Source organism: Nerophis lumbriciformis, linkage group LG19 (assembly GCF_033978685.3).
Source record: "Nerophis lumbriciformis linkage group LG19, RoL_Nlum_v2.1, whole genome shotgun sequence".
Classification (NCBI taxonomy): Eukaryota; Metazoa; Chordata; class Actinopteri; order Syngnathiformes; family Syngnathidae; genus Nerophis; species Nerophis lumbriciformis.
The window spans coordinates 24,092,649-24,119,437 of record NC_084566.2 but is presented as its reverse complement, the minus strand read 5'-3'; the positions used below and the strand labels follow the sequence as shown (position 1 = coordinate 24,119,437).

The window sequence follows — 26,789 nt, the reverse complement described above, 5'->3', positions numbered from 1 at the left end:
AGTGTCCAAATAAGACTTCAAGCAACTATGTAGACATGATTGTCTTTACAAAGGTGGAACCAAGCAGGTACTCGAATTACTGACAAATATCACTGCTTCCACAGTTCTCAAAGATCTTAGAGAAATTGTTGCTGTTACAGTAGGCACTACTGTATTTATGCCTCATAACTGTGTTAATCTTGCATGGGACTGATACATTAAGGAATGGGACAATCCAGGACTAGCTGCAGTGTGCTCAAACAACCACCAGGTAACATCTGTGAGCAGATAATATTGTATCAACCCTTTCCCTTTCGGACTTATCAGGTCGGTAGTGCATTCTTCACACATTCTTCACTCAGGCTTAAAGTGAAGGATGAGGCAAAAATACAGTGGTATACCAACATAGTCACTCAACTACAACAGCAATAATTGATTTGGCAGAGGAAATTTCAACAGCAATAGCTAGCTAGTACTTTTGTAGATCTTCGAAAAGCGTTTGATACGCGTGATCGTAACGTATTATTGGAGAAATTGTAAAAATCTTGGTTCTATGGTTTCCAAAACAGTTTAAGTGTGTTTTATATGCAGTCAACATAACTTTACCCTGGAATTGAGATTCAAGGAACAAAAGATATTATGTTTTTCGGTGTTATGATTGACAAAAATGTGTCATATAATTCGCATATACATTTTACAAAAGTAAAAATATTTGAATCTTTTTCTATTTTACACGAGATGAAGGAATTGCTAAATCAAAAAGCATTGTATAATTTGTATAATTCACTGATTGTTCCATATCTGACATATTGGGTTGAAGTGTGGGGTAGAGCCTGTAAAACATCCATCCATCCATTATCTACCGCTTGTCCCTCTCAGGGGTGCTGGAGCCTATCCCAGCTACATTCGGGCAGAAGGCGGGGTACAGCCTGGACAAGTCACCACCTCCCGCCTGTAAAACATATTTAAATCCAATCTTCCTTTTACAGGAGAGAGCTGCAAAAGTCAATAGTGGAAATGCATACAGGCAACTCTGCACAAACCCAATATTCAAAGAGTTAAACTTTTTGAAGTTTGAATAGTTGGTAGAGTACTATATCCTAAAATCACAAATAAAGCACATAGAAAAATTCTAACAACAACCAAAACAAATTTGTAAAAAGAGAAAGTAATTATAACCTAAAATAAACTGAGCTTTTTAAAAATTGAATTTTAGAACAAAGACAATAGAAAGATGCATGTCAATCAAAGGTGTTAGAACAAACTGGATGTTGAAACAATGTTAATCTCTTTCTGTAAATAAAAACATGCAAAAATCAAAATGATGAAAACATATAATGTTGAGTAAAATTGTGTTTTATTTTTGTTTGTTTGTTGTGTTGTATGTTGTGCAGTGGAAATGTGGCCTTATTGTCTTATAAGTTAAACAACATATGTTGTATTTGTGTTAATAGGGGGCAGATGTTATAGGTTTATACGTCTTTCCGCTCCTTTTCATTCATTCGTTTATTGTTTTTGTTTTGTTTTTTTAAATGAATGAAATGAAAATGAAAATGAAAATTGAAATGCATGTATCTGTATAGTAATAAAATGTGTTTTATTTTGATTACAATCACGAAATTAAAGGCACAATCACAACATTTGGACAAAGAGCCGCTCTGATCTGAACGAGAGTGTTTTGTTATTGGACTTTTGTGCTCGTCACAGATTATCCATAACGAACACCATGTTCAGACATAAGGGTGTCCATATGTGCACTTGGCACCAGGACACCTTAGGCCGCAGTTTGGTGGTTGTGGTTGCATCATTGGATTTAAGGGACTCATGTATTTATTTTTATTTATTTATTTATTTTATTCCTGTCCAGCTACTCAGGCAAATCATATTGTTGATGTAGATGCCCATATTTTCTGTACATATTTACTTTACAAAAGAGAAGTGTGGGATACTTCTCTTGTTGCCTTATTTGTATCTGACTCTATTAAATGGATTTATATTATTGTTTGGCGCAGCCGGACCGGAGCAGGGGATACAAAAGAGAAAAAAAGGAAGACAGAGGGGGAAGTTGCGGGGACAAGAGGGAGATAAGACAGAGAGACAACAACAACAACAGAACAGCATCAGCAAATACGATATGTACAAAAATGATACGAAAAGTGATAGCAAAGAAGCAGTTAGTGAAGTAATTATTAATAACACAGAAATGACAATGACATTATTACACTACAAATGGAGGTCTCATGTTTTGAACAATTGGGTGAACAGAGGGTCGAAGCTTTCAACCGATCACCACCTGGTGGTGAGTCGGCTCCGATGGTGGGAGAGCATGCCAAATAGACCTGGCAGGCCAAAACGTATAGTGAGTGTCTGCTGGGAACGTCTGGTAGAGTCACCTGTAGGAGAGAGTTTCAATTCCCACCTCCGGGAGAACTTCGAACATGTTAGGAGGGAGGTGCTAGACATTGATTCCGAGTGGACCATGTTCCATGCCTTTATTGTCGAGGCAGCCGATCGGAGCTGTGGCCGTAAGGTGGTCGGTGCCTGCCGTGGCAGTAATACCAGAACATGCTGGTGGACACCAACGGTTAGGGATGCCGTCGAGCTGAAGAAGGAGTCCTATCGGGTCATTTTGGCTCATGGGACTCCGGGGGCAGTGGACAGGTACGGACAAGCCAAGCGGTGTGCGGCTTTGGCGGTTGCCGAGGCAAAAACTCGGACATGGCAGGAGATTGGAGAACCCATGGAGAACGACTTCCGGACGGCTTCGAAACGATTCTGGACCATCATCCACCGCCTCAGGAGGAGGAAGCAGTGCACTGTCAACACCGTGTATAGTGGGGACGGTGTGCTGCAGATGTTGACTGGGGATGTTGGGGATCGGTGAAAAGAATACTTCGAAGACCGCCTCAATCCCACCTACATGTCTCCCAATGAGGAAGCAGTGCCTGTGGACTCTGCGGTGGGCTCTCCTAATTCTGGGGCCGAGGTCACATTTAGATTTAGAGCGTTAAGAAGCTCCTCGGTGGCAGAGCCCCAAGGGTGAAGGAGATCCGCCCGGAGTTCCTTAAGGCTCTGGATGCTGTGGGGCTGTCGTGGTAGACAAGACTCTGCAGCATTGCGTGAACCTCGGGGGCGGTGCCTCTGGATTGGCAGACTGGGGTGGTGGTTTCTCTATTTAAAAATGGGAATCGGAGGCTGTGTTCCAATTATCGTGGGATCACACTCCTTAGCCTTCCCAGTAAAGTATATTCAGGTGTACTGGAGAGGAGGCTATGTCGGATAGTTGAACCTCGGGTTCAGGAGGAGCAGTGTGGTTTTCGTCCAGGTCGTGGAACTCTGGACCAACTCTATACTCTCGGCAGGATCCTTGAGGGCGCATGGGAGTTTGCCCAACCAGTCTACATGTGTTTTGTGGACTTGGAGAAGGCATTCGACCGTGTCCCTCTGGAAGTCCTGTGGAGAGAGCTCAGAGAGTATGGGGTATCGGACGGCCTGATTGTGGCAGTCCTCTCCCAGTATGATAAGTGTCAGAGCTTAGTCGGCATTGCTGGCAGTAGGTCGGACCCGTTTCCTGTGAGGGTTGGATTCCGCCAGGGTTGCCCTTTGCCCCCTCTGTTTACAACTTTTATTGACAGATATTTACTAATCGCAATCGGGGTGTTGAGGGGATTAGGTTTGGTGGATGCAGGATTAGGTCTCTGCTTTTTCCAGATGATGTGGTCCTGCTGGCTTCATCTGACCAGGATCTTCAGCTCTCACTGGATCTGTTCGCAGCTGAGTGTGAAGGGACAGGGATGAGAATCAGAACTTCCACGTCCAAGTCTATGGTTCTCGCCCGGAAAAGGGTGTAGTGCCATCTCCGGGTTGAGGAGGAGATCCTGCCCCAAGTAGAGGAGTTCAAGTACCTTGGGGTCTTGTTCTTGAGGGAAGAGTGGATCGTGAGATCGAGAGGTGGATTGGTCCAGCATCTGCAGCGATGCAGACCCTGTATCGGTCCGTCGTGGTGAAGAAGGAGCTAAGGTGAAAGGCAAAGCTCTCAATTTACCGGTCGATCTACGTCCCTACCCTCACCTTTGGTCATAAGTTTTGGGTTATGACGGAAAGGACGAGATTACGGGTACAAGCGGCCGAAATGAGTTTCCTTCGTCAGGTGGAGGGGCTCTCCCTTAGAGAAAGGGTGAGAACTTGCCTAAACACTTCCCAAGGTGTTTAGGGCGCGTCCGACCGGTAGGAGACCACAGGGAAGACCCAGGACACGATAGAGAGACTACAAAAAAGGGTTAGAGGGAAAGCTGGGCTTCTCTGTTTAGGCTGCTGTCCCCGCGACCCGACTTCGGATAAGCGGAAGAAGATGGATGGATGGATGGATGGATGGATGGATGGAAGTATTGGTATTACGTTTGTAACACAATTTCGCAACTCATATGTAAACGGGGTTTGTAGTATCAGTATAAGTATTTACTTGTTATCGGATTTACTGTATGCTAAAATTGGTACACAATCCCACTGCAGCCGCTGGCATCACTTTTCAAAATAAAACATTGGAATTCACATTGAGTGAAATATTAATAGAGTCTGTTTTTTACGTCCAATCGTCTGATTCTAACCTGGTGTCTGTTGTTGCAATACGCTAAAACAAGCGCACACACAAATGTGTATTGTATTGACATAAAATTAGAAAGATTTCATGAACATAAGTAAGAAAATAAAGGACAAGTAGGATGAGGAGGGAAAAGTAAATGGCAGTAAGAAAATGAGAAAGAGTAAGATGAAGAGTAGCAGGAAGTCACTTGTGGTTGAGCCAGCTGAAGGAGAAGACATGTTTGTTTACGTCGTCTGTGTCATTTACGTTGTTCTGATGATCACCTGATGCCTGCACAGGAAGATAAGGAAGATGAGGGAGATGAGGGCAGATGAAGGATGTGATGTCATACCTGTGTGAAGGTGGGAGCAATAGGTGTGGTGGAAGAGGGCGGAGCCTGGCTGTCTGTAGGAGGAACTTTGGCCTGTAAGGTTGGAGGGTGCGGGGGCATTAAGGGTCCAACAATGTGTGTCTGTGATGGAGCAGGCTGATGATTGGCTGCAAGTCCTGATACTCCGCCCAATTTTGACCTTCTGACTTCCACGGCTTTATTCTCTTTATTGCCATCCTCATCCTCACCTGATACGAGACACATGCATTTAAAAAAGGGACGCTCATGCTAAGGAAACATGTTTCTTACGCTTCAGGAAGCCCAAGCTCATCAGCGCCCTCCTCTGACACTCAAAGGTAGCTGTCAAGTGCTCCATCTTCTCGTATCCAGGCTGAACTTTGTCCAGGTGAGAAATGTCACAGCCTGCCATGATCCTGTAGGTCCAACCAGACCACTCAGGAATCTATTTCACAGAGCCTGCTACAGTACACGTACTCACTTGTGCAGCAGCGGCTTGGCAGCCTGCAGGAATAAAAACACTGATTTAAAATAATAGATTGTTTTATTATTATTGATCAATTATTGATTCATTATTGATTATTATTGACTCATTATTGATTATTGACTTACCATTGAGTTATTAGGCTTATTATTGATGTAATAATTAAGTATTATTCATTTATTATCTAAACATTATCAACTTATTTTAGGCTTAACATTATTGACATTTTATTAACTTAACATTACTGCCATTAAGGTAATAACATTGACTTAATATTGAATTGACATTACTTAACATTATTGACTTAAAATTACTACCGACTATTGACCTGTCCTAACATCATAGACTTAACATTACTGACTTAATATATTCAATCAACATTATAATCCTAACATTATGGATTTAACATCACTGACTTGATATTTTGGACTTATTATTGACTTAATTTTACTGACTTAATAATTTCGGATCGACATTAATGACTTAACATTATGGACCTAACATCATATAATTATTATTGACTTGATATTATTTACCTAATATTGGCTGATTGTGGACCAAACAATATTTTACGTAATATTGACTTATCATTTAATGAATATTGACTTAACATTATCAACTTAATATTGACTTATTATTGACTTAATACTACTGACTTCATATTATTGGATCGACATTAACTTAATATTATTGACTCAACTTTATCGGCTGAAGATTATGGACTTAACCTCATTGAATTATTCTTGACTTTATAATATTGACTTAATATTATCAACCTAGAATTGACTAAATGTCCAACAAACATTATTGACGCAATATTCACTGATCGTGGATCAAACATTAACTTATTATTGACTTAACATTATCAACCTAATATTGACATATTATTGACTTAAAGTTATTCACTTGATATTGACTTATTGTGCACCAGACATTATTAACCTAATATTCTATACTTAAAAATCACTTACTGTACAATGTCTGCTCTCATTAAGATGCCAAATAATGATATGTTTATATTTTCCCATTTAGATGAAAAATTAATCATGATCTCCACACAGGTTAAAAAAAAAAAAGGTGGGCGCAAATTATAAATGGGATGTCAAAATTGACCAACTTCTCAGTTTCTGGGTTAGGGTTAGGGTTACAAGTGAGATGCATGATTTATAATCTAAAATTAACTTTTACCAACTCAGAGACAAGGCAGCAGCTCACCGGCTCAGTATGTCAAATGCTGCAGTCGCTAGTTACCGCTCGGTGATCATGATGCCGCTAAAAGTAGTTCCGCGGCGTTAACACTTATAATGATTACATTTTGCTTTATATTTATTATTTTACTTATTTTTTGCCTGGTTTTGTATCATCCCGTGAGGTGTATATTACTTTTGTTTTTTTTGTTCGGTTTGTACTTCATGAAGTTTTGCACTTGTTGTGTTTTTTTGTATGTTTTTTTGTTTGTTTTCGTTATATTTGGATGTAATTGTTGGTTTATATGATATTAAGTAAGACTACGTATTATGTTGAAGGGGGCAGGAAAATATAAGATTTTTCTTCATCCTGCTCCTTCTCAGGCATTGGTGTGTAAATGTATAATTGAATAATTGTGGTATAATTGTCTATCGATCAAAGATGCACATCAATGAAGGAGATAAATAAAAATGAATGAAAAAATGAATGAATAATACCAATATTACTAATACTTGGTTAATATTCAGGTCATGACATGTATTGGCATGCAGCACAAGATTGACATTTGGCGCTATCTTAAAAGTAGGCTAGCTTTTCCTATGTTATGCTAGCATTTTTGCTAATTTTTTGTGTTCAACTCTAAAAATCATGGAATTTGATACAAGGCTCCATCTTAGAAGTGTGCTAACTTTTTCTATGTTAGCATATACCTGTAAACGTTTTATATCACCATTTCTGTTAATTTTATTTGTATAAATGTAAAATCTAGTAATTGAGAGACACTTCTGGGTTTCACTTTGTGGGGTTGTGCTCTCGTATACTCTCATTTGGAGGACCCATGTTTGAGCCAAGGGCAGAACAGAAGCAGGAGCTGGACCAGGCGTGTTACATCATCAACAAGCATTACACTTGATTCCAGTGTGCAAGCAAAAAAAAAATTAATGACGACGATGACAAAGCCTGACAACATTCAAACTCACCTGCAGAAAGACAGCCATCTCAGACTCGTCCATGGTCTGGATGCCGTTCTCCACAAGCTTGACGGTATTTTCCAGGTGTTCGTTGTACTTTCTCTTCAGGCTCCTGATGTAGTCCATCTTCTCCTCCTGCTCGGTGTTAATTCGTACGCTCATCTGACTTTTTCGTTCCTCCAGGACGGCAAAGAGGTGGTCGAATGACTCACAAACCTTTGATTTTTGTCTGCGACCGTTGTCCTGGAACAAAGACTTCCTGTTTATTGGACAGACAGGTGAGACTCCATGCATGCCGTCTCTTCACTAATGACAACAAAGATAGCTTCCGTTTAGAGATCCAAACACGACTTGTGACCTGTACAATCACTGCTTGGTGTGGTCAGTGAACACAGTGAAAAGGTTCATGAGGAAGATGAACTCACGTCCACAACAATGCACGTCTCCTCCACCTGAGCGATGACGGCTTGAATCATCTCGTTGGCACCCACCAGCATTGCGATGCACTCGCTCAGCTCGGCCTATCACAAGAGACATGAGGTCACCGGCGCCACGTCACAGCTCACGTGATACTTGCTGGCAACACGGCCGACCTTCTTCTTGGCGAAGACATCTTCGAGAGGCGCCACGTCGCAGTCTTTGTGAGCTCCGAACACTTTGCACAAGGAACACGTGGGGGCGGCGCAGCTCACGCAGTAGATATTGATCTTCTCATTCTCATGCTGATCGCAAGTGGGATGCTCCACTCTTTCTATTGCCGGTAGTGTCACTTTGCTGACACGCACGGCATGAAAACATTAGTGTGATGATGAATGAGAAACTTTCCATTGACCACGACCTTTCCACAAGGTTAAAAGTACTTTGCAAGCTAACATATGAAGAGCTAACACTCATGATTACAAGTGTAGTTGGAAGAACAGTTATTCATGATTATCCTAGGCCAGGGTACTGTGAAAGTCGACATCCAGTTTTATAGTCAACAGTCCCTTATTCTGGACTAACTTTAGGACATACTTGCCAACCTTGAGACTTCCGAATTCGGGAGATTGAGGAGTTGGGGGGGTGTTTCGGGCTTCAGGTGGGCGTGGTTTTGTGGTAGCTGGGGTGTACATTGTAGCCCGGAAGAGTTAGGGATGCAAGGATTCTGGGTATTTGTTCTGTTGTGTTTATGTTGTGTTACGGTGCGGATGTTCTCCCGAAATGTGTTTGTCATTCTTGTTTGGTGTGGGTTCACAGTGTGGCACATATTTTTAACAGTGTTAAAGTTGTTTATACGGCACACCCTCAGTGTGACCTGTATGGCTGTTGATCAAGTATGTCTTGCAGTCACCTACGTGTGTCTGCAGAAGCCGCACACAACATGTGACTGGGCCGGCACGCTGTTTGTATGGTGAAAAAGTGGACGCGACGACAGGTTGTAGAGGACACTAAAGGCGACGCTAAAGGCAGTGCCATCACGGCACGCCCTTGCCCGTAATATTGTTGTCCGGGTGAAAATCGGGAGAAATTCGGGAGGATGGTTGCTCCGGGAGATTTTCGGGAGGGGCACTGAAATTCGGGTGTCTCCCGGAAAAATCGGGAGAGTTGGCAAGTATGCTTTAGGGACATAAAGTGCTACACACACATACATGCTAACATGCGCCATGTCACTTGAAGACAAGTTGAGAGATGTCAGTGTCCTGTTGAGCAAACTCGATCCAAGGCCAGAGGCACATGGAAGTCATTAGTAACCAAATAATAATAAGGAGTCAACTTCTGGACCAAGGACTATATACTATAACCTGTAGGGATGCTCGCTACTAACTCGTGTGCGTGTGTGTGTACCTGCTGGTTCCTTGTTTATACATGTCAATGATGTTCTCCACCAGAAGGTTCCTTTGCAGTCCATACACTCCGTGGCGATCCAGAACCACCTCATGGCGGCAGGACGGGCAGCGAAAGCGACCTCCTGAAGACAAGGTGGAGCTACCTCTGGTTGACAGGTAGGGGTTGGATGCCTGCACAAAGGTGTGACCTCATCTTCATATGTATCACGTTTAACGCTCATTATGCACATTTTTTTTCATATGGGAGGGGGTCGCAGCTTATACGGACTGATTGAAGGTGGGAGGCACGGACAACTTGGTCTGATCACCAGTCAATCACAGGGCTATGTGCTATGAAGTGCTACACTAGTAGTACAACTACAGGTGTAAATACAAACATATGTGACAACTGTTCACTGTGTTTACTTATCTTTATTAGTTAGTTTAGGAAAGGACGATCAAGTAGATGAAAACACACACTACATGCCCTTAACTGAGGGACACACTGACCTGGAAGATGTCGTTGGCACACTTGCGACAGAGGTTGTGTTGACATGGTAAGATGACCACAGGTTTGGAGAACATCTCCAGACAAATGGGACAGATGAGCTGCTTTTCCAGACTCTCCATGATGGACGCGGTAGACACGGCGTCCCAGAGGGCAAAAAGTGAAGGAGGCGAGCTAGAAAAGTCGTGTCACACTTGAGTCTGTTTTTAGAAACACACGTCAGCTGTTACTATGCCGACATGCCCATATATGTCAAAGGTCAACAGGGAACATGACAGTGCAGTGTGTGTGCGTGTGAAAGTGGGGCGGGGGGAGGCCCTGCACTCAATGTGAGTGGAGGGGAGCGCCCCTGCTGCTGACTCCCTCAAGTCTAGTTAGTTTATTAAACATCCACAACATGTCATCACATGGAAGGCATTTTATTTCATGTGAGAAGAAGAAGCTGAGTTAGCCAGAAATGGTAACAAGCACGCTGACATCCTCATGTGTATGTGTCGCCATATCTGTGGCGTCCATCGGAGATCAGCTGAGTTTTCTCACTGGCGTTTGTCGGCTGATGAACGACGGCTGTGTCGACATCTGTCAACACACATATGGTCACATCTAAAAAAAAGTACTTCCTGTTTGCATGTAAACATTAAAACACTGCCTGGCGCCTCCAGAGGTTTTACATCAGTACTGCGCCCACATTCAATGCATCACCGGTGACTTCACTTCCTCTTAGCCGGCTGTCAAAATAAAAGCAACAGACATTCATCATACCGTTACTGGGCTGGTCACCGATCTCCTCCTCCAGGTCATCGGGCGAGACATAGTGCGGCTCCGCCCCCTCGTCGGGGGGCGTGGCTTTGAGTTGTCCACAGCAGCAGTTACAGCAACAGCAGAGGCAGCAGCAGCAGTAAAATCCTGTCAGGACGCCACAGAGTGCAAAAAGCCCCTGAGGCGGAAACACAGTCAGCGTCACTTCTTATCTACGTCTCAACCACCTGTGTGCATGGAGACTAAGCCCCGCCCACCTTGGCCCACCAGGTGGACAGCATGAAGTAGGTATTGACATGATCTTCTCCAAACTGCTGAGCCACATAGAGCCCCAGAGAGCCGTAAGAGTCATAGATGTTCCTCTTGGTGGGGTCGGACAGGACGGCGTGGGCGCTGTTCACCTCCTTGAACTTCTCAGCCGCCTCTGGGTGGTCCGGGTTCTTGTCCGGATGGTAACGCAATGCCAGCTTCCTGTCAACACACAACACATCTGCCTCCCTGCACCGCTAGGAATGAAGGCACGGGCGGTTACCTGTATGACTTCTTGACGTCCTCATGGCTGCATCCCTGCTCCAGACCCAGAAGCAGGTACAGGGACTCCCCCGAGGCGGACATAGCTCGCTGCTTTCCCTCAGACATCTTGTAATCATCACCTGGACAATCACCACATAAAGAGGAGACAGAAGAGTGCACAAGAGAACAGAACACAAGAGGTTTACCTGTGTGCTACAGCCTTGCCTATACCTGCGCAAGTTCTGCCGGTGGAGCGTGTGTCCTGGTCCAGGATCTGGTGCTGTGTGAGTCCATGAAACATTCAGCTGCTCAGCTCAGGTGACCAAGAGGAGGACTCATGTTTCCCATTCCCACTGACACTTTGCCAAGGGGAGGAGGGGCTCACCTTGCCGACAAAGGTGAGCAGTGAGGAGTGGACTGAGAAGGCTCCTTTAACTGCGTCCACTCTTCCGTAGCACCAGGAAGGGAGGAGTGGACAAAGACGCGGGAAACACAAACAAAAAGGAAGGAGTTGCTGACGGGCGGTTGCAGCCAGCTGTACCGTGAGTGGAGCATGGGCTCTAGCTCAGATGGTAGAAGAGGGGAATTGGAGTATGGCCATACCAAAATGGCAAGGAAAAAATATTTGTCAGAGGAAAGCAATGAGAGGGATAGTAGCCACTTCAAAAAGAGTATTAACGCTAAACCAAACAGCCAAGAAGAAGAAGAATAGAAAGCAGTGCATAAGGTCATTTTCATCCAGTACCTCTGACCAAAGCAATAAAAAAAGAATAGGGAAAGTCAAATACGCTATAACGCTAAACAACAGAAGAATACTGATATTTGCAGCTGATAAGAAACAGCAAGAAAACATACTGAAACTAAGCTATGTGGATGGGGGACAGATTAAAGCACATATACCAGGATCATCAGCAGCACTAAGAGGAGTCGTTTCAAATGTTTTGGAAATGTCAATGGACGAGGAGAAAAAAGAGTGCGGGGGGGGGGGATTGGAAAATAGATTATGTGTTGTGAACTGAGGGAAATGGGGTTTGCAGTAAATATAGACTTGATATTAAAAATCTCAAAGATACAGGACTATATGATAGAATACAAACACACACACACACACACACACACACAGACACACACACACACACACACACACACACACACACACACACACACACACACACACACACACACACATATATATATATATATATATATATATATACTGTAATGGTGGGCCCACGTACAGTACGCAGAGAGCTTCATGGAGTGGGTTTCAATGGCCGAGCAGCTGCATCGAAGCCATACATCACCAAGTCCAATGCAAAGCGTCGGATGCAGTGGTGTAAAGCATGTCACCACTGGAATCTAGAGCAGTGGAGACGTGTTCTCTAGAGTGATGAATCACGCTTTTCCATCTGGCAATCTGATGGACGAGTCTGGGTTTGGAGGTTGCCAGTAGAACGGTACATTTCGGACTGCATTGTGCCGACTGTGAAATTTCGTGGAGGAGGAATTATGGTGTTGGGTTGTTTTTCAGGAGTTGGGCTTGGCCCCTTAGTTCCAGTGAAAATAACTTTGAATGCTCCAGGATACACAAAACATTTTGGACAATTCCATGCTCTCAACCTTGTGGGAATAGTTTGGAGCGGGCCCCTTCCTCTTCCAACATGACTGTGCACTAGTGCACAAAACAAAATCCATAAAGACATGGATGACAGAGTCTGGTGTGGATGAACTTGACTGGCCTGCACAGAGTCCTGACCTGAACCCGATAGAACACCTTTGGGACAGTGGTGTGCCGTCAGGGCCAGCAAGGCCTTCTCTGCTGGCCTTCTCTGCTGGCCTACCATAACCAGAAATCATGATCATAATTAAAGATATAATTATTTATGTATTTATTTTCCCTAAATATCTAAAATTATTCATATTCTCTTCATGTCATATTATGCTCGTTCCAGTGATGTTGTTTTTAGTTTTACTTTGTATCAAATCCGAATTCAGCTAGCTTATGTTGCCATGCTGTACGAAATCTGCCAGACGCCTTCAGAATCAACAATGCGGGCGTCTGTGCACTGTAAGTGAACGGGGACATACATGGATAGACAGTTGCGATAGCCAATCAGATCGATTGTTGTCAGTAAGGCCTTCCAGATGGCCTCACGTTGAACGTGACATTTACGCGTCCTGTGATTGGATACTCATCGGCACCGTTAGCGGATGAATTTGAGAACACATGGAAGTGAGAGACAGTTGCGATAACCAATCAGATCACAAGTTGTTGACAGTAGCTGTTCTGTTACAACTAAAAGTTGTAAACTCTTGGTGTTAAAGTGTGTCATGCTTGTCATTTAATTTACATTGTTACAGGTGTATTTTTTGCCATCATGTGGTCAGGGCAGTTAATACATCCTTGAGGAGTGTGTACTTTGAATCAAACTTTATTGACCGGAAGTTGCATAAGCCAAGCAGAGAAATGTACGGTATGTGTTATAATTGCTGATGCGTTTTAATTGAATTCTAAATGCGCCAGAAAATAACCCGTTGATGTGTTTCAATGACCAGTAGGGTGTGAATGTCTTCCTGTATAGTATTTCTCCAGCAATGATCATGTGGTGACATCAATTATGGTATTTTGAGAGGTAATCATTGAGTTTGGACATCACTGAAGGCCTAGGTGGGAAACGCACGGCCCGCCACTGCTTTGGGAAGAATTAAAACGGAGACAGAGCCAGGCCTTCTCGACCAACATCAGTGTGTGACCTCACCAATGCGCTTTTGGAAGAATGGTCGAAAATTCCTATAAACACACTCCGCAACCTTGTGGACGGCCTTCCCAGAAGAGTTGAAGCTGTAAGAGCTGCAAAAGGTGGACCGACATCATATTGAACCTTATGGGTTAAGAATGGTATGGCACTTCAAGTTCATATGGGAGTCAAGGCAGGTGGCCAAATATTTTTGTCAATATACTTATAATTATTTTTAATTTTTTTCATTGTATTTTGTTATTTTTGTAATCCACGCACATAGGTGTATATATGAATATTCTGGATTTTATGGGGTGTGTGTATGTAAATAGATGCATAGGTAGGTATATGGATAGATATACATTGATTTAATACAATTATTAATAATAAGGAGATAATACATAACGATCCCATGTTACATACTCCGGTACAGTAAGTGGCGCTATGCACCTTCTATGTTACGGCTGCTTGCAACCCGCCAGAAAACTAAAAGAAGAAGAAGAAGTAGCACCAGGAGGCGCTGTTGCACCAACAAGATAGCAGTCTGCTTCCCGGCCTGTCGCCCTTGCAGCACAGACAGATAAACTACGGAAATAATTTGATCATTTCTGAGCTGAAACCTTCTAAACGTGAGTATCAGATGCACCAAAATGATCGATAAATTGATGTGGAGGTTTTTGGCATTTGACGTTTGACACCAAAAGGTGGAAAATGATGAGACGCACACGCTAGCTATGAAAAGGCTAACGTTAGCTCGATTACTTGTGGTTTCAATGAATTGTACTTGTAAAATCGTAAATAGCGTAATTCAAGTATAATGTTCATTTAATTTATGCTTTAACAAACGCTCTGTGCATTGGCACAAACACCGCTAAGGTCGTAAATATGTTTCTTTTGTTAGCATGGCGCCGCTGACTGAAGTATAGTTTAGTAGTACCTCAATTTACGAGCACGATTCGTTCCGCGACTGAGTTCAAAACTCGTATCTGAAATAAGCCAAGATGGCTGTTGTCTAGAACAGTGGTCCCCAACCACCGGGCCGCACAAGAAATAAAACATTTAAAAAATGTATCTTTAAAAAAAATTTTTTTTATTAAATCAACATAAAAAACACAAGATACACTTACAATTAGTGCACCAACCCAAAAAAACTCCCTCCCCTATTCACACAATTCACACTCATTCGCACAAAAGGGTTGTTTCTTTCTGTTATTAATATTTCTGGTTCCTACATTATATATCAATATATATCAATACAGTCTGCAGGGATACATTCCGTAAGCACACATGATTGTATTTTTATGACAAAAAAAAAATACCATAGGTTGCTTTTCATGATTTCATTTTGCGTCTACTAAGTTTGTTACTGTTGCACGCGCCGTTTCCCCCCCGTTTTTATGAAAATATAACTATAGATGCCAGCATTGTGTAAAAGAACTGCTAGTATCTCAAATTACCTGCGTTTATGTACCTCTTTATTATAATAATGTCAAGCATAAACTCTTCATTCTAGCGTCAAGAGAAGAGAAGAGGTGGCCTCTTCTGTGCCATGGCGGACATCAAGAACTTCCTGTATGCTTGGTGTGGGAAGAATAAGTTAACCCCAAACTACGACATCCGAGCTGCAGGCAACAAAAACAGATTCCTGTGTGAAGTATGCTCATCTTTTACACTATTGATTTTTACGCAGTCTATTGTTTTTAGATGTTATAACGTTAGTTTCTACTTGATAGTTGCATACTATTTCTTGATTGTGTACTTGATGTGTGTGTGGTTGTGCTGCAGGTGCGAGTAGATGGCTACAACTACACGGGCATGGGCAACTCCACCAACAAGAAGGACGCCCAGACCAACGCAGCGCGGGACTTTGTCAACTATCTTGTTCGAGTTGGAAAGATGAACGCGGCTGAGGTGCCGGCTCTGGGCGTGAGTCACGGCGGCTGTACTAAATGCATCATACGAACATGCACGCATCTCTACATGTCTGTGTCCAACAGGTGAGCGTGGTTGATCATGTGGGCGGTCCAGATGGCCAGCAGTCTGAGGGAGGAAACGATGTCCCGTTGGGAAATCTGCCGTCCGGTGGTCCTCTGCCTCCTCACCTGGTAGTGAAGGCAGAACAAGGTAATGTACATATCTGGGCCGTCCGCTAGCTTTTGGAGGCGGGATCAGAGGGAAAACCAACTTACCATGTGACTTTTCAGAGTTTGAACAAGCAAGAGCTAACACCTGTGTGTTTGTAGATGCAGCCAGCATTCCAGTCACACCAGGAACTATGGTTCCAGGTGGGACTGGACTGGGCAACTCTGGAGGAGGTGCTGAATGGGAGCGAGGTGCCAACTTGAAGGAGTACTACGCCAAGCGAGATGAACAGGAAGCTCAGGCGGTAGGACGCTGCTCAAATTCTGCATGTACATTGAAGCAGCAGTTACAACTGACCTGACCCGGTTTTTGATCTCCTGCAGACTTTGGAGTCAGAAGAGGTGGACCTGAACGCTGGTCTCCATGGTAACTGGACACTGGAGAATGCCAAGGCCCGTCTGAACCAGTTCTTCCAGAAGGAGAAAACCAGCGCTGAGTATAAATACAGCCAAGTTGGGCCGGACCACAACAGGTCTGCACCATGACGCTCAGAACTAAGTCCAGAACAGTCGGGCAGCATTGAGCATATTACTGAACAAGGGAGGGGGTTGCTTCACAAACTAGCTGATGCTGTCTGTCTGGTTCTGGAGCGCTTTGACCACTTGCTAGCTTCTGTGTGTTTTTCTGCTGGATTGATATGAGGTCAAGGAGGTCCGAACGGTGCAAGTTCCGCTTTGACCTCGAGAGATGTACCAAGGCAGACAGGAAGTGTGCTGGGGGGCGGTGCATCAGAACTCACACAGAAGGAAGACATGAGACAAGCTTTAGATGTGCTAAAGCAGTCTCATGGTTTGGCTCGTTTGCTTTGGAGTCTGCTTGTGAGTTTTGCTGTTGCTGTCCCCCGCAGACCACGAGGTATTTGGGCAACGCCCCCAAAACCCACACCGCTCAGATGAACGCCAACTTTTTAAAGTCTGGCAGAAAAACACACAGAGGTTGGGTGAGTGGACCACCTGAGCTGAAGACAGCTAGTTGACATGTTGGCTAAAGCTCCGTCTGTCTGTCTGTCTGTCCAACTGTCTGTCTGTCCAACTGTCCGTCTGTCTGTCTGTCTGTCTGCCTGCGTGTTTTCGTGCGAGTCTGTATGTATGTGTTTGCTTCCCTATATGTATGTTTGTTTGTTTGTTTCTGTGTGCGTGTGTTTGCAGGAGCTTCATCGCTGAGATGCAGCTTTTCGTCAGGCATCTGGGTCGACGTAAGACGTCACTCTAATGCACTATCCATGTTGCTATGTCAAGGTAACAAGTGTGGCCTGTAACTTCGCCCCCTGCAGGTGTGACCGCTCGAGAGCATGGCTCCAACAAGAAGCTGGCAGCCCAGTCCTGTGCCCTGTCTCTGGTGCGCCAGTTGTACCACCTGGGAGTGATTGAGGCCTATTCTGGAGTCACCAAGAAGAAGGAAGGAGAAACTGTAAGCCAACATAATGTGACCTTTGACCCCGTAGTGTACTTTATCTCACCTTTTTTGTTTCTGTTTTACCAGCTGGATGTCTTTGACGTGCATGTGGCGCCCGACCTTCAGCTGCAGTTGAGCGGGGTCGTCCAGGAGCTCGGAGTCGAGATCCCGCCACCTGTGAGTCACCTAACCGGGCCCTCTTTCAGCAAGGATTGAAGTTACTAAACTAAAACTTCACTTACTGTCCAGCCTGCAAACCCAGATACCCCGGTGTCTCTGATTCCAATGAAGATGGCGACATTTGAGCCCTCTCAGCGGCAGAGCGCCGCCGGTGTGGTGCCGTGGTCGCCCCCGCAAGTCAACTGGAATCCGTGGACCAGCAGCAACATCGATGACGGGCCACTGGCCTTTGTGAGCACTTGTCTTTTATGTCTGGTTTGGGTTCAGGGGGCTCTGGACTGGTGTTTTTTGTATTCTTCTAAGGACTGTTAGAGCACCCAAATCACACTAGAAATAAAATAAACTCTCCAAAACTGCAGACATGGAGAACCAGAGCAAAAAGATATGATGATACTAATGACTACTAAATCAAAGATTTGTCCAACCTTTTTTAGCCTTTAAAAATTGACATGTCATAGCCAATTATGCAAATTAGATAACATCATCTTGATAATGCCCCATCAATAGAGCACTCCAGAGCAGATCAGCAAAGACCTTCATGACGAGCTGATGTATCAGCTGCAACACGACGACAACCTGCAGAAGGTCAGTGGACCTTCTTGGCTTTTTAACCTGCCTTCAGGACACGTGGATGACTCAAATGTGTCGTGCAGATGCTGATGGATCGCGAAAAGCTGCCTGTCAAACAGTTTGAAGATGAGATCATGGAAACGTTGGACAACAACTCAGTGGTGATCATCAGAGGAGCGACCGGCTGCGGCAAGACCACACAGGTCCCTCAGTACATCCTTGACCGCTTCATCAAGACAGGCCGAGCTTCCGACTGCAACATCGTGGTCACCCAGGTAACGCCTCACCCTGCAGGCGAGCTGCTGGACAAGCAGTCACCCCTTTTTCCTGTCTTCTTCAGCCCAGACGCATCAGCGCTGTGTCCGTGGCTGAGCGTGTGGCTGTGGAGAGAGGAGAAGATCTGGGAAAGAGCTGTGGCTACAGCGTCCGCTTCGAGTCTATCCTACCTCGGCCTCACGGCAGCATCCTCTTCTGTACCGTTGGTACGTTTGGCAGTGTAAGCTAAGGTTTGATGTTGCCGTCACGCTGCTTTCTTCTCCAGGTGTGCTCCTGCGGAAACTTGAGGCGGGAATCCGAGGCATCAGTCACGTCATTGTGGATGAAATCCACGAGAGAGACATCAACGTGAGCTTTTCTTCTCTACCGACTTTCACCTGGCTGACCTTTGACACCTGTTTGTGTGTGTTCTCGCAGACGGACTTCCTGATGGTGGTCCTCAGAGATGTAATTCAGGCTTTTCCAGACGTACGCATCCTCCTGATGTCCGCCACCATCGACACCAGTATGTTCCGAGAGTACTTTTTCAACTGTCCAATCATTGAGGTTTTTGGACGCACCTTCTCCGTCCAAGGTAACGTGGACGATGATAACGATGATGCGTTCCCCCCCTTAAGACTCTGAAATCCTGACTTTGACATTTTTCTGCTGCTTGCTGTGGTCCAGAGTATTTTCTGGAGGATTGCATCCAGATGACCAACTTCATCCCCCCCCCGCCTGACCGCAAGAAGAAGGACAGAGATGAGGAAGGAGGAAAGGACGAGGATGTAAGTAATGTGTGTCCGATTACGGTGAGCTTGTCACATTGGTGCTGACGTGCTTGTGTGCAGACCAACTGTAACCAGATCTGTGGGCCTGACTACTCGCCGGAGACCAAGCGCTCGATGGCGCTGATGAATGAGAAGGAGATGTCCTTTGAGCTGGTCGAAGCTCTTCTCAAGTACATAGAGACTTTGCAGGTGTCAGGCGCTGTGCTCATCTTCCTTCCTGGCTGGAACCTCATCTATGCCATGCAGCGCCACCTAGAATGCAATCCCCACTTTGGTATGCCACCGTGTGACCGTGCACACACGTACAATCTGGACTGAGAGCTTTCTTGGTTTCCAGGGAGTAGCCGGTACCGGGTCCTCCCGCTTCACTCGCAGATCCCTCGAGAAGAACAGAGGCTGGTTTTTGATCCCGTCCCTGACAATATACGCAAGGTGAGTCTTGCTGTTGTCTGGTGCTGCCTCTCACGACTCATTTTGTAACCACTTATCTTTCGTCTCCTTTTTCGGATAATCGACTGATTAAACCAAATCTGTTAAAAATGTAGTTTGCTCTGCCTAATAACTGGCATGCATGGCAGGGTTAAAAATAAGATCTCAGCACATTTGGGGTTGCACAGACTAGTCGACTAGTAGGGTTGCGCATTAAATAGGGATGTAACGGTTTAAAATCTCACGGTACGATATTATCACGGTATTAAGGCCAGAGTATATCATTGCGGTGTATGTCCAAAAAAAAACTTGGTAAAAATGCCACAGTGTGTAAACTGAAGTGGCAGGAATGTTTAGGATAAACACGCTTACTGTAATTGAACACAAGGCATAATGCTAAAGTGTTCTAATCATATTTTGTACTACAAACAAGTATTTATAAGTGCAAATAATTGTGCAGGAACATCTACTGTTTCAAGTAAATATTAAAAATAATAAATTACAGTTGACCTCTTTAAAGTAACATTGTAATTATCCAGTGTAACAAGGGTAAAACAATAATGTACAATTTAGTGTCTTTCAACTTTTACGTTATGGGAAGCAATGTCCTCTACAGCAGTGGTCCCTAACCACCGGGCTGCCGGTACCGGTCCGTGGACCGATTGGTACCGGGCCGCACAAGAAATTAAAAAAAAATAATAATAATAATATTTATATATATATATATATATATATATATATATATATATATATAATATAATATATATACCGGTAATATATATACATATATATTTTTTTTTAATGATTAAATCAACATAAAAACACAATATATACATTATATATCAATATAGATCAATACTGTCTGCAGGGATACAGTGCGTAAGCACACATGATTGTATTTCTTTATGACAAAAAAACCAAACCCTGGTCCGTGGGACAAATTTTCAAGCGTTGACCGGTCCGCAGCTACAAAAAGGTTGGGGACCACTGCTCTACAGTCGTAATTTTTTACATCAGTCTGGAAAATGTTGCTTCTCAGAAAAGTAAACTAACAATATAACTTTTAATAATGTAAATACCTCATAAATTGATGTTTGGCTTCTCTGGCTTCAAATATATTTCCTGTGTGACGGTTTATCAGGTGTCGACTTGTCCAGTCGTCCCTTCCACCCGAGTGCAGCAGGAATAGGCTTCAGCCACCTCCTCGCGACATCGATAGACAAGCAGTAGAAAAATAGATGGATGGATTGAGGATGTAGCTTTTAGTTTACTCGTACTTCACGCGTTGAACATTTTTTTGTGATTTCCCCCTGTGTGGAGCGACAATACCAGCTGTCTCTGTCGCCTTAGCAACACTTGAAACGAAAGTGGCGCGCTTCGCTTTGCAGAACGCATACTTTCTTACCTCTGTCAAAGAGCTTATGTTTTGGCCTCGGCTTGTCTGTTTGTTAGCAACATAACTGAACAAATTATGCACAGATTTAATGTCCAAAATACAATTCATTTTATCTACGATGAGTAAGAACACACTCCACTTCCTGATTGCGGAGTTCCACGCCCCATACCTTGTCGTTTCCGCACTTTTCTGGAAGACGTAGTTTATTTAAATCGCCAAAACCACACCCCAAGTTTTCGCTTGATACGTTGCTGTATTAGTGAGAAGGTTTTGAAACCGAAATACCGCTGCAATGGAATAGTTCCCTATACTTCATCAAAAAAGATTTGTCAAGAAATATCAAGGATTATACGTTGTCGCGTTCCCAGACATATCAAACTATTGTGACGCCATCCTACCATACTTGCCAACTCTCCTGATTTTTCTGGGAGACTCCCGAATTTCAGTGGCCCTCCCGAAAATCTCCCGGGGCAACCATTCTCCCGAATTTCTCCCGATTTTCACCCGGACAACAATATTAGGGGCGTGCCGTGATGGCACTGCATTTAGCGTCCTCTACAACCTGTCGTTGCGTCCGCTTTTTCACCATACAAACAGCGTGCCGGTACAGTCACATGTTGTACGCAGCTTCTGCAGACACACGTAAGTGACTGCAAGACACACTTGATCAACAGCCATACAGGTCACACTGAGGGTGGCCGTATAAACAACTTTAACACTGTTACAAATGTGCGCTACACTGTGAACCCACACCAAACAAGAATGACAAACACATTTCGGGAGATCATCCGCACCGTTACACAACAGAACAAATACCCAGAATCCCTTGCAGCCCTAACTCTTCCGGGCTACAATATACACCCCCGCTACCACCAAACCCGCTCACCTCAACCCCGCATTTTTAATATACTTTACTCATTTAGTATTTCCAGCTGTCGGGTTCTATAGTCGTCGCAGTTTGTTTCCTCATAAGACGCAAAGTTAAATCTTGAAATGTAACCTTACCCGAGCAAAAATTATGCATATTTATCCGGGAGGGTCTATGTACCAATTTCCTTGACCCACACAAAGTTGTAGGCCTCAATGTTTTTTCAAGCTTTCACAATAAAAGCTTAGCCATTAAAATAGAAAATGCTACAATTAAAACACTATAAGTAAAGCATGACACAAAACATACAAAATAGTGGGTTTTCTAAAAGTGTCTATTTTCAGCTATTTTATAAAATAACAAAAACATTTGTAATAATAATGTTTGCTATTGCTTGTATTCCGACATGTCATTACATCCCTAATCTCGATGTGGCAATGCTGCAATGGGTGGTAATAAATATAAAAATCACTTGTAACAATGTGAACATATTCCATTTATGTCATGTATTTTACCTTGTTAGAACAAAAGTGCACACTACTGTCTCTTCAGGAGAAGGCTTTTTTGTTTTTTACAGCAGGGCTTGAAGGAAAATATAAGTGCTGTGGAATAAAACTACTTTCTAATTTATGTCGGAAGTTTTACCACATCCGTAAAGTACACCAGTAAGCCAAGGCAGGAGGAAGGATGAAATCAATTTAACCAGCATTGCATACTGGTGAGGTGGTGAATTACAGCCATTTGAGAAGGGAGACCAAAACTAAATATGTTGTCAACGGTAAAACCACAAAAGATTGAAGTCGGCTGATTTTCACGCCTGATTACGTTGACCGATCGCTGCAGCACTACTGTTGACAACGTAACCTAAAAAATTTCTAGTTTGTGACCCTGTTCTCAAACAATGGCAATAAAAACTATTCTGATTCTCTGACAATCCATGGCGATCTCGTCACTGCAGGTGATCTTGTCCACCAACATCGCAGAGACCAGCATCACCATCAATGATGTGGTCTACGTCATCGACTCCTGCAAGTAGGTTTTGTCACACTCTTGACGCTTGCTCTGTTCTCACGGCGTGTGTTCTCACGGCGTGTGTTCTTATGGCGTGCTCGCTGTGTAGACAGAAAGTGAAGCTGTTCACATCGCACAACAACATGACCAACTACGCCACCGTCTGGGCCTCCAAGACAAACCTGGAGCAGAGGAAAGGCCGTGCGGGCAGAGTTCGAGCCGGGTTCTGCTTCCACCTCTGCAGTCAAGCACGATTTGACCGGTCTGACCCCCTCTCCCACACACACACACCTTGTACAACCTCATTTACTGACCCCATGTGTGCGTGTGTACAGACTGGACACTCACATGACTCCTGAGATTTTTCGGACGCCGCTACATGAAGTGTCTTTGAGTATCAAGCTGCTGAGGCTTGGCGCCATCGGACACTTCCTGTCTAAAGCCATCGAGCCGCCGCCACTGGACGCGGTCATTGAGGCAGAACACACTCTTAGAGGTGTCATATACACACACAAACCGGTGATGTGACAGAATCGGCCCAATCACAACCACATTGTTTGTTTGCTCACAGAACTGGACGCGCTGGACTCGAACGACGAACTGACTCCGCTCGGCCGCATCCTGGCCCGGCTGCCCATCGAGCCTCGTCTGGGGAAAATGATAATCATGGGCTGCATTTTCCAGTCAGTATATTTGTCTTTCTTTTGGCCAGCTGCTGACTTTGCCATGTGGCCTTAAATGTGCGCGTTGCCCTCTAGTGTCGGCGACGCCATGTGCACCATCTCGGCCGCTTCCTGCTTCCAGGAACCCTTCATCAACGAGGGAAAGCGTCTGGGCTTCGTCCACAGGAACTTTGCAGGCACCCGCTTTTCGGACCACGTGGCACTGTTGTCTGTTTTTCAGGCGTGGGACGACGTCAGGTGGGTGTGATCTGGCCAACGGTCGCACTTTAAGAGCACTTTGTTTACCTTTCTTCTGTTGTGATTTCAGGATAAACGGCGAGGAAGCCGAGGGTCGTTTCTGTGAACACAAACGTCTCAACATGGCCACCCTGAGGATGACCTGGGAAGCAAAAGTCCAGCTGAAGGACATCTTGGTCAACACTGGATTTCCTGAAGGTACCTTGAAGGCGGCGCCGGTCTTGCATGCGTGACACCGCAATGTCTTCAATGTAACATTCTTGCCCCCTCAGGGAGTCTGATGACCCAGATGTTCAACCCTGTTGGACCAGACAACAATTTGGACCTGGTGGTGTCCCTGCTGACATACGGCGCCTATCCTAATGTTTGCTTCCACAAGGAAAAGCGGAAGATCCTGACCACCGAAGGCCGCAACGCCCTCATCCACAAGTCATCTGTCAACTGCCCTTTCAGTAACCATGACATGGCCTACCCGTCGCCGTTCTTTGTCTTCAGTGAGAAGGTAAAGCCTTGAATCATTAAGCATTGCATTGTTGACCGCCATCATCACCAGGCTAACTATGTTAGCCGTTAACTTAGCATAAAAACATATTCACCAGAAAATTGCTGAGTTGTTTGACGTCACGTCCGGCTCATTGAATATGCGCGGTGGTCAAGCCAGCATCTGTTCTCAATCGGTCGCCATTTAGCTTTTCTCGAAGAAAAATGATTGATTGCGTTGTTTTCAGCTTTGTGAATCGTTAAAATTGCAAAAAGGATAAACTATTCTTCAGAGTTCCTCGAGAGATAGTCAAGAAGGGCGGAAAACTGCAAAATTTTACGAAACGACAACAAGAAAAGTAGCACGTGCTGCAGTCTAAGAGTCAAAAAATGCACGAGTTTGCAGTGATCATTTTGTTAAAGGTTTGTTTGATTAACTTTTAACAGTTATTTTATGTTATGTGTTTCTTCAAACCTATTTTTGCTACAAGTGTTTCATAACGCACCACCTCCATGCTTCTCCAAGTTTTCATCTGTTTTGTCGTGTAAAATGGTGTCTGGGGCCAATTTGTCTGTGGTTACTGGCGAAAGGATTGAATAGAATGCTCTGTGGACTATTTGGGGTAGCACCTCAGTTATCTACCCATAGCAAATCCAAAAATAATCTTGTTGCATTTACTACTTTACTTTTACTGCCTACTCAGTGGCCTAGTGGTTAGAGTGTCCGACCTAAGATCTGTAGGTTGTGAGTTCAAACCCTGGCCAAGTCATACCAAAGACTATAAATATGGGACCCATTACCTCCCTGCTTGGCACTCCGCATCAAGGGTTGGAATTGGGGGTTAAATCACCAAAAATGATTCCAGGGCGCGGCACCGCTGCTGCCCACTGCTCCCCTCACCTCCCAGGGGGTGAACAAGGGGATGGGTCAAATGCAGAGGACAAATTTCACCACACCTAGTGTGTGTGTGACAATCATTGGTACTTTAACTTTAACTTTTAACTACTTTATGGGCTAAAAGACTCTGTGTTAAATTGGAAGGCAATCGCGCCTCCTTGCCACACAGGCTGGATTAAAGATGTTCTGTATTTTATCAAATCGAATAAGATTAGGCTGACATGGAATGGTTGTTCTACAAAGTTTCAAGAACTGTGGGGTGCCTTTTGGAAATTTGTAGGAGAAACTGATTTCCAAATTAACCCTGGTTGAATCACAATTGAAATGTGGGTGGTTGATGAGTCCTTTTTGTACTTGTGCGTTACTATGTCTGTGTAAGGTCATTCAGGAATGCAGTTGTCTGTGGTTTTATGTTGACATCTGTATGTAGTTTCTTACTTAATTTTTTATTGTTTTACTTGTGGGGAGAAATCAGCATTTGATGTCTGAAAAGCAAATGTTTTAAAAAAAAAAAAAAGAATGGCGTCTGGAGCATCAGATAGTTTGACATGTTTGGGAAGGCGACCGACGGATAATCCTTGATATCACGCAACAGATGTTTTTTTGATAAAGTAAAGGATCTAATACATTGCATTGTTTTGATTTTTTTTTTGCAAGGAAGATCTAGACCACTTGCGTACTCAGTTTACTTGCGGAACAACAGCTATTTTGGCTTGGTTTGACCACAACTGTTTTTACTTCTGGGAAGAAGTCATGTGTCGGAATACAGACATAGTGTTAGCATCGGGTTTGAAATCTTGTGTTTGGCATGTTTCCATGTTGCTCACAGATTCGGACACGAGCGATCTCGGCCAAAGGGATGACGCTCGTCAGCCCTCTGCAGCTGTTGCTGTTTGCCTGCAAGAAGGTCACCTCCGACGGCGATGTGGTGGAGCTGGACGACTGGTGAGAATGCACTCGACCACACGCCAGAGCTGACAAGTTGTGGGTCACGTGACATGGCTGTGTGCAGGATCAAGCTGAGAATCCCTCATGAGTCGGCGGGCCACATCCTGGCTCTGAGGGCTGCGATGGAGGCTCTGGTGGTGGAAGTGACCAAAGATCCCGACTACATCTCTCAGTTGGATCAGACCAACCAGCGCCTGCTCAACCTCATCCGACACATCTCCAAACCCAGCTCCGCCGGAATCAACTTAGTAGCCGGCAACCAGAGGTGAGCATGCCGTTATAACCACACTAGTCCATTAATTTTACCATCGCAACACTGTCATCTAACAGTGGTCTCTCTGTGCAGGATGGGGGACGGCCCTCGTCCGCCCAAAATGGGCCGTTTCGATGGAGGGGGCGGAAGAGGCAATCAGGGAGGTGGCGGCTACAGAGGGGGTGGCGGCTACAGAGGAGGTGGCGGTTACAGAGGAGGTGGAGGTTACAGAGGGGGCGGCGGCTATGGAGGCGGGGGTAATTCTGGCGGAGGAGGTGGTTACAGGGGAGGTGGTTATGGAGGGGGTGGGTACGGCGCAGGTAGGGGCGGTCCTCGAGGAGGCTACAGGGGTTATTAAGATGGCAAATGTTTTGTTT

General features: G+C 44.5%; 3 protein-coding genes across 4 annotated transcripts; 1 reads left to right on the top strand and 2 right to left on the bottom strand.

Moving 5' to 3' along the window:
* Nucleotides 1-1,223: 1,223 nt before the first annotated feature.
* LOC133618651 (tripartite motif-containing protein 54-like) lies at nt 1,224-10,010 on the bottom strand. The gene is made up of 9 exons (XM_061979212.2): nt 9,869-10,010; nt 9,378-9,550; nt 8,147-8,327; nt 7,979-8,074; nt 7,563-7,796; nt 5,392-5,414; nt 5,202-5,326; nt 4,914-5,140; nt 1,224-4,852 (listed from the first exon to the last, which is right to left on the bottom strand). The coding sequence occupies exons 1-9, from the start codon at nt 9,986-9,988 to the stop codon at nt 4,766-4,768; spliced, it is 1,266 nt and encodes a 421-aa protein (XP_061835196.1). The 5' UTR covers nt 9,989-10,010; the 3' UTR covers nt 1,224-4,765.
* A 275-nt stretch (nt 10,011-10,285) lies between these two features.
* LOC133619018 (dnaJ homolog subfamily C member 5-like) lies at nt 10,286-11,715 on the bottom strand. 2 transcript variants are annotated; one of them, XM_061979882.1, is made up of 5 exons: nt 11,370-11,715; nt 11,158-11,278; nt 10,883-11,096; nt 10,629-10,803; nt 10,286-10,445 (listed from the first exon to the last, which is right to left on the bottom strand). In XM_061979882.1, the coding sequence occupies exons 1-5, from the start codon at nt 11,437-11,439 to the stop codon at nt 10,348-10,350; spliced, it is 678 nt and encodes a 225-aa protein (XP_061835866.1). In that variant the 5' UTR covers nt 11,440-11,715; the 3' UTR covers nt 10,286-10,347. The 2 variants fall into 2 exon arrangements, with proteins under 2 accessions (XP_061835866.1, XP_061835868.1); XM_061979884.2 differs by having other exon boundaries at nt 11,345-11,484.
* A 2,643-nt stretch (nt 11,716-14,358) lies between these two features.
* On the top strand, nt 14,359-26,770 carry dhx9 (DEAH (Asp-Glu-Ala-His) box helicase 9). The gene is made up of 28 exons (XM_061979213.1): nt 14,359-14,505; nt 15,390-15,530; nt 15,662-15,802; nt 15,874-16,000; nt 16,120-16,262; nt 16,342-16,490; nt 17,167-17,213; nt 17,292-17,428; nt 17,501-17,590; nt 17,663-17,824; nt 18,101-18,178; nt 18,247-18,438; nt 18,504-18,645; nt 18,705-18,787; nt 18,857-19,013; nt 19,106-19,206; nt 19,270-19,483; nt 19,547-19,641; nt 22,861-22,934; nt 23,023-23,175; nt 23,249-23,409; nt 23,485-23,596; nt 23,672-23,833; nt 23,904-24,031; nt 24,106-24,335; nt 26,041-26,156; nt 26,224-26,424; nt 26,506-26,770. Exons 2-28 carry the CDS (start codon nt 15,426-15,428, stop codon nt 26,768-26,770), a joined length of 3,765 nt encoding a protein of 1,254 aa, XP_061835197.1. The 5' UTR covers nt 14,359-14,505; nt 15,390-15,425.
* Nucleotides 26,771-26,789: the final 19 nt, after the last annotated feature.

Excerpts from the sequence above, each read along its gene's own strand:
- LOC133618651 (XM_061979212.2), bottom strand. The coding sequence starts at position 9,988 with ATGGAGAGTCTGGAAAAGCAGCTCATCTGTCCCATTTGTCTGGAGATG. Across the intron at positions 9,551-9,868 it reads GTGCCAACGACATCTTCCAG|GCATCCAACCCCTACCTGTC; the intron begins GTCAGTGTGTCC and ends ACCTTTGTGCAG. Across the intron at positions 8,075-8,146 it reads ATGTCTTCGCCAAGAAGAAG|GCCGAGCTGAGCGAGTGCAT; the intron begins GTCGGCCGTGTT and ends CTCTTGTGATAG.
- LOC133619018 (XM_061979882.1), bottom strand. The coding sequence starts at position 11,439 with ATGTTTCATGGACTCACACAGCACCAGATCCTGGACCAGGACACACGC. Across the intron at positions 11,097-11,157 it reads GACGTCAAGAAGTCATACAG|GAAGCTGGCATTGCGTTACC; the intron begins GTAACCGCCCGT and ends GTGTGTTGACAG. Across the intron at positions 10,804-10,882 it reads TGTCCACCTGGTGGGCCAAG|GGGCTTTTTGCACTCTGTGG; the intron begins GTGGGCGGGGCT and ends TTTCCGCCTCAG.
- dhx9 (XM_061979213.1), top strand. The coding sequence starts at position 15,426 with ATGGCGGACATCAAGAACTTCCTGTATGCTTGGTGTGGGAAGAATAAG. Across the intron at positions 17,825-18,100 it reads ATGACGGGCCACTGGCCTTT|AGCACTCCAGAGCAGATCAG; the intron begins GTGAGCACTTGT and ends CCCCATCAATAG. Across the intron at positions 22,935-23,022 it reads TACGTCATCGACTCCTGCAA|ACAGAAAGTGAAGCTGTTCA; the intron begins GTAGGTTTTGTC and ends CTCGCTGTGTAG.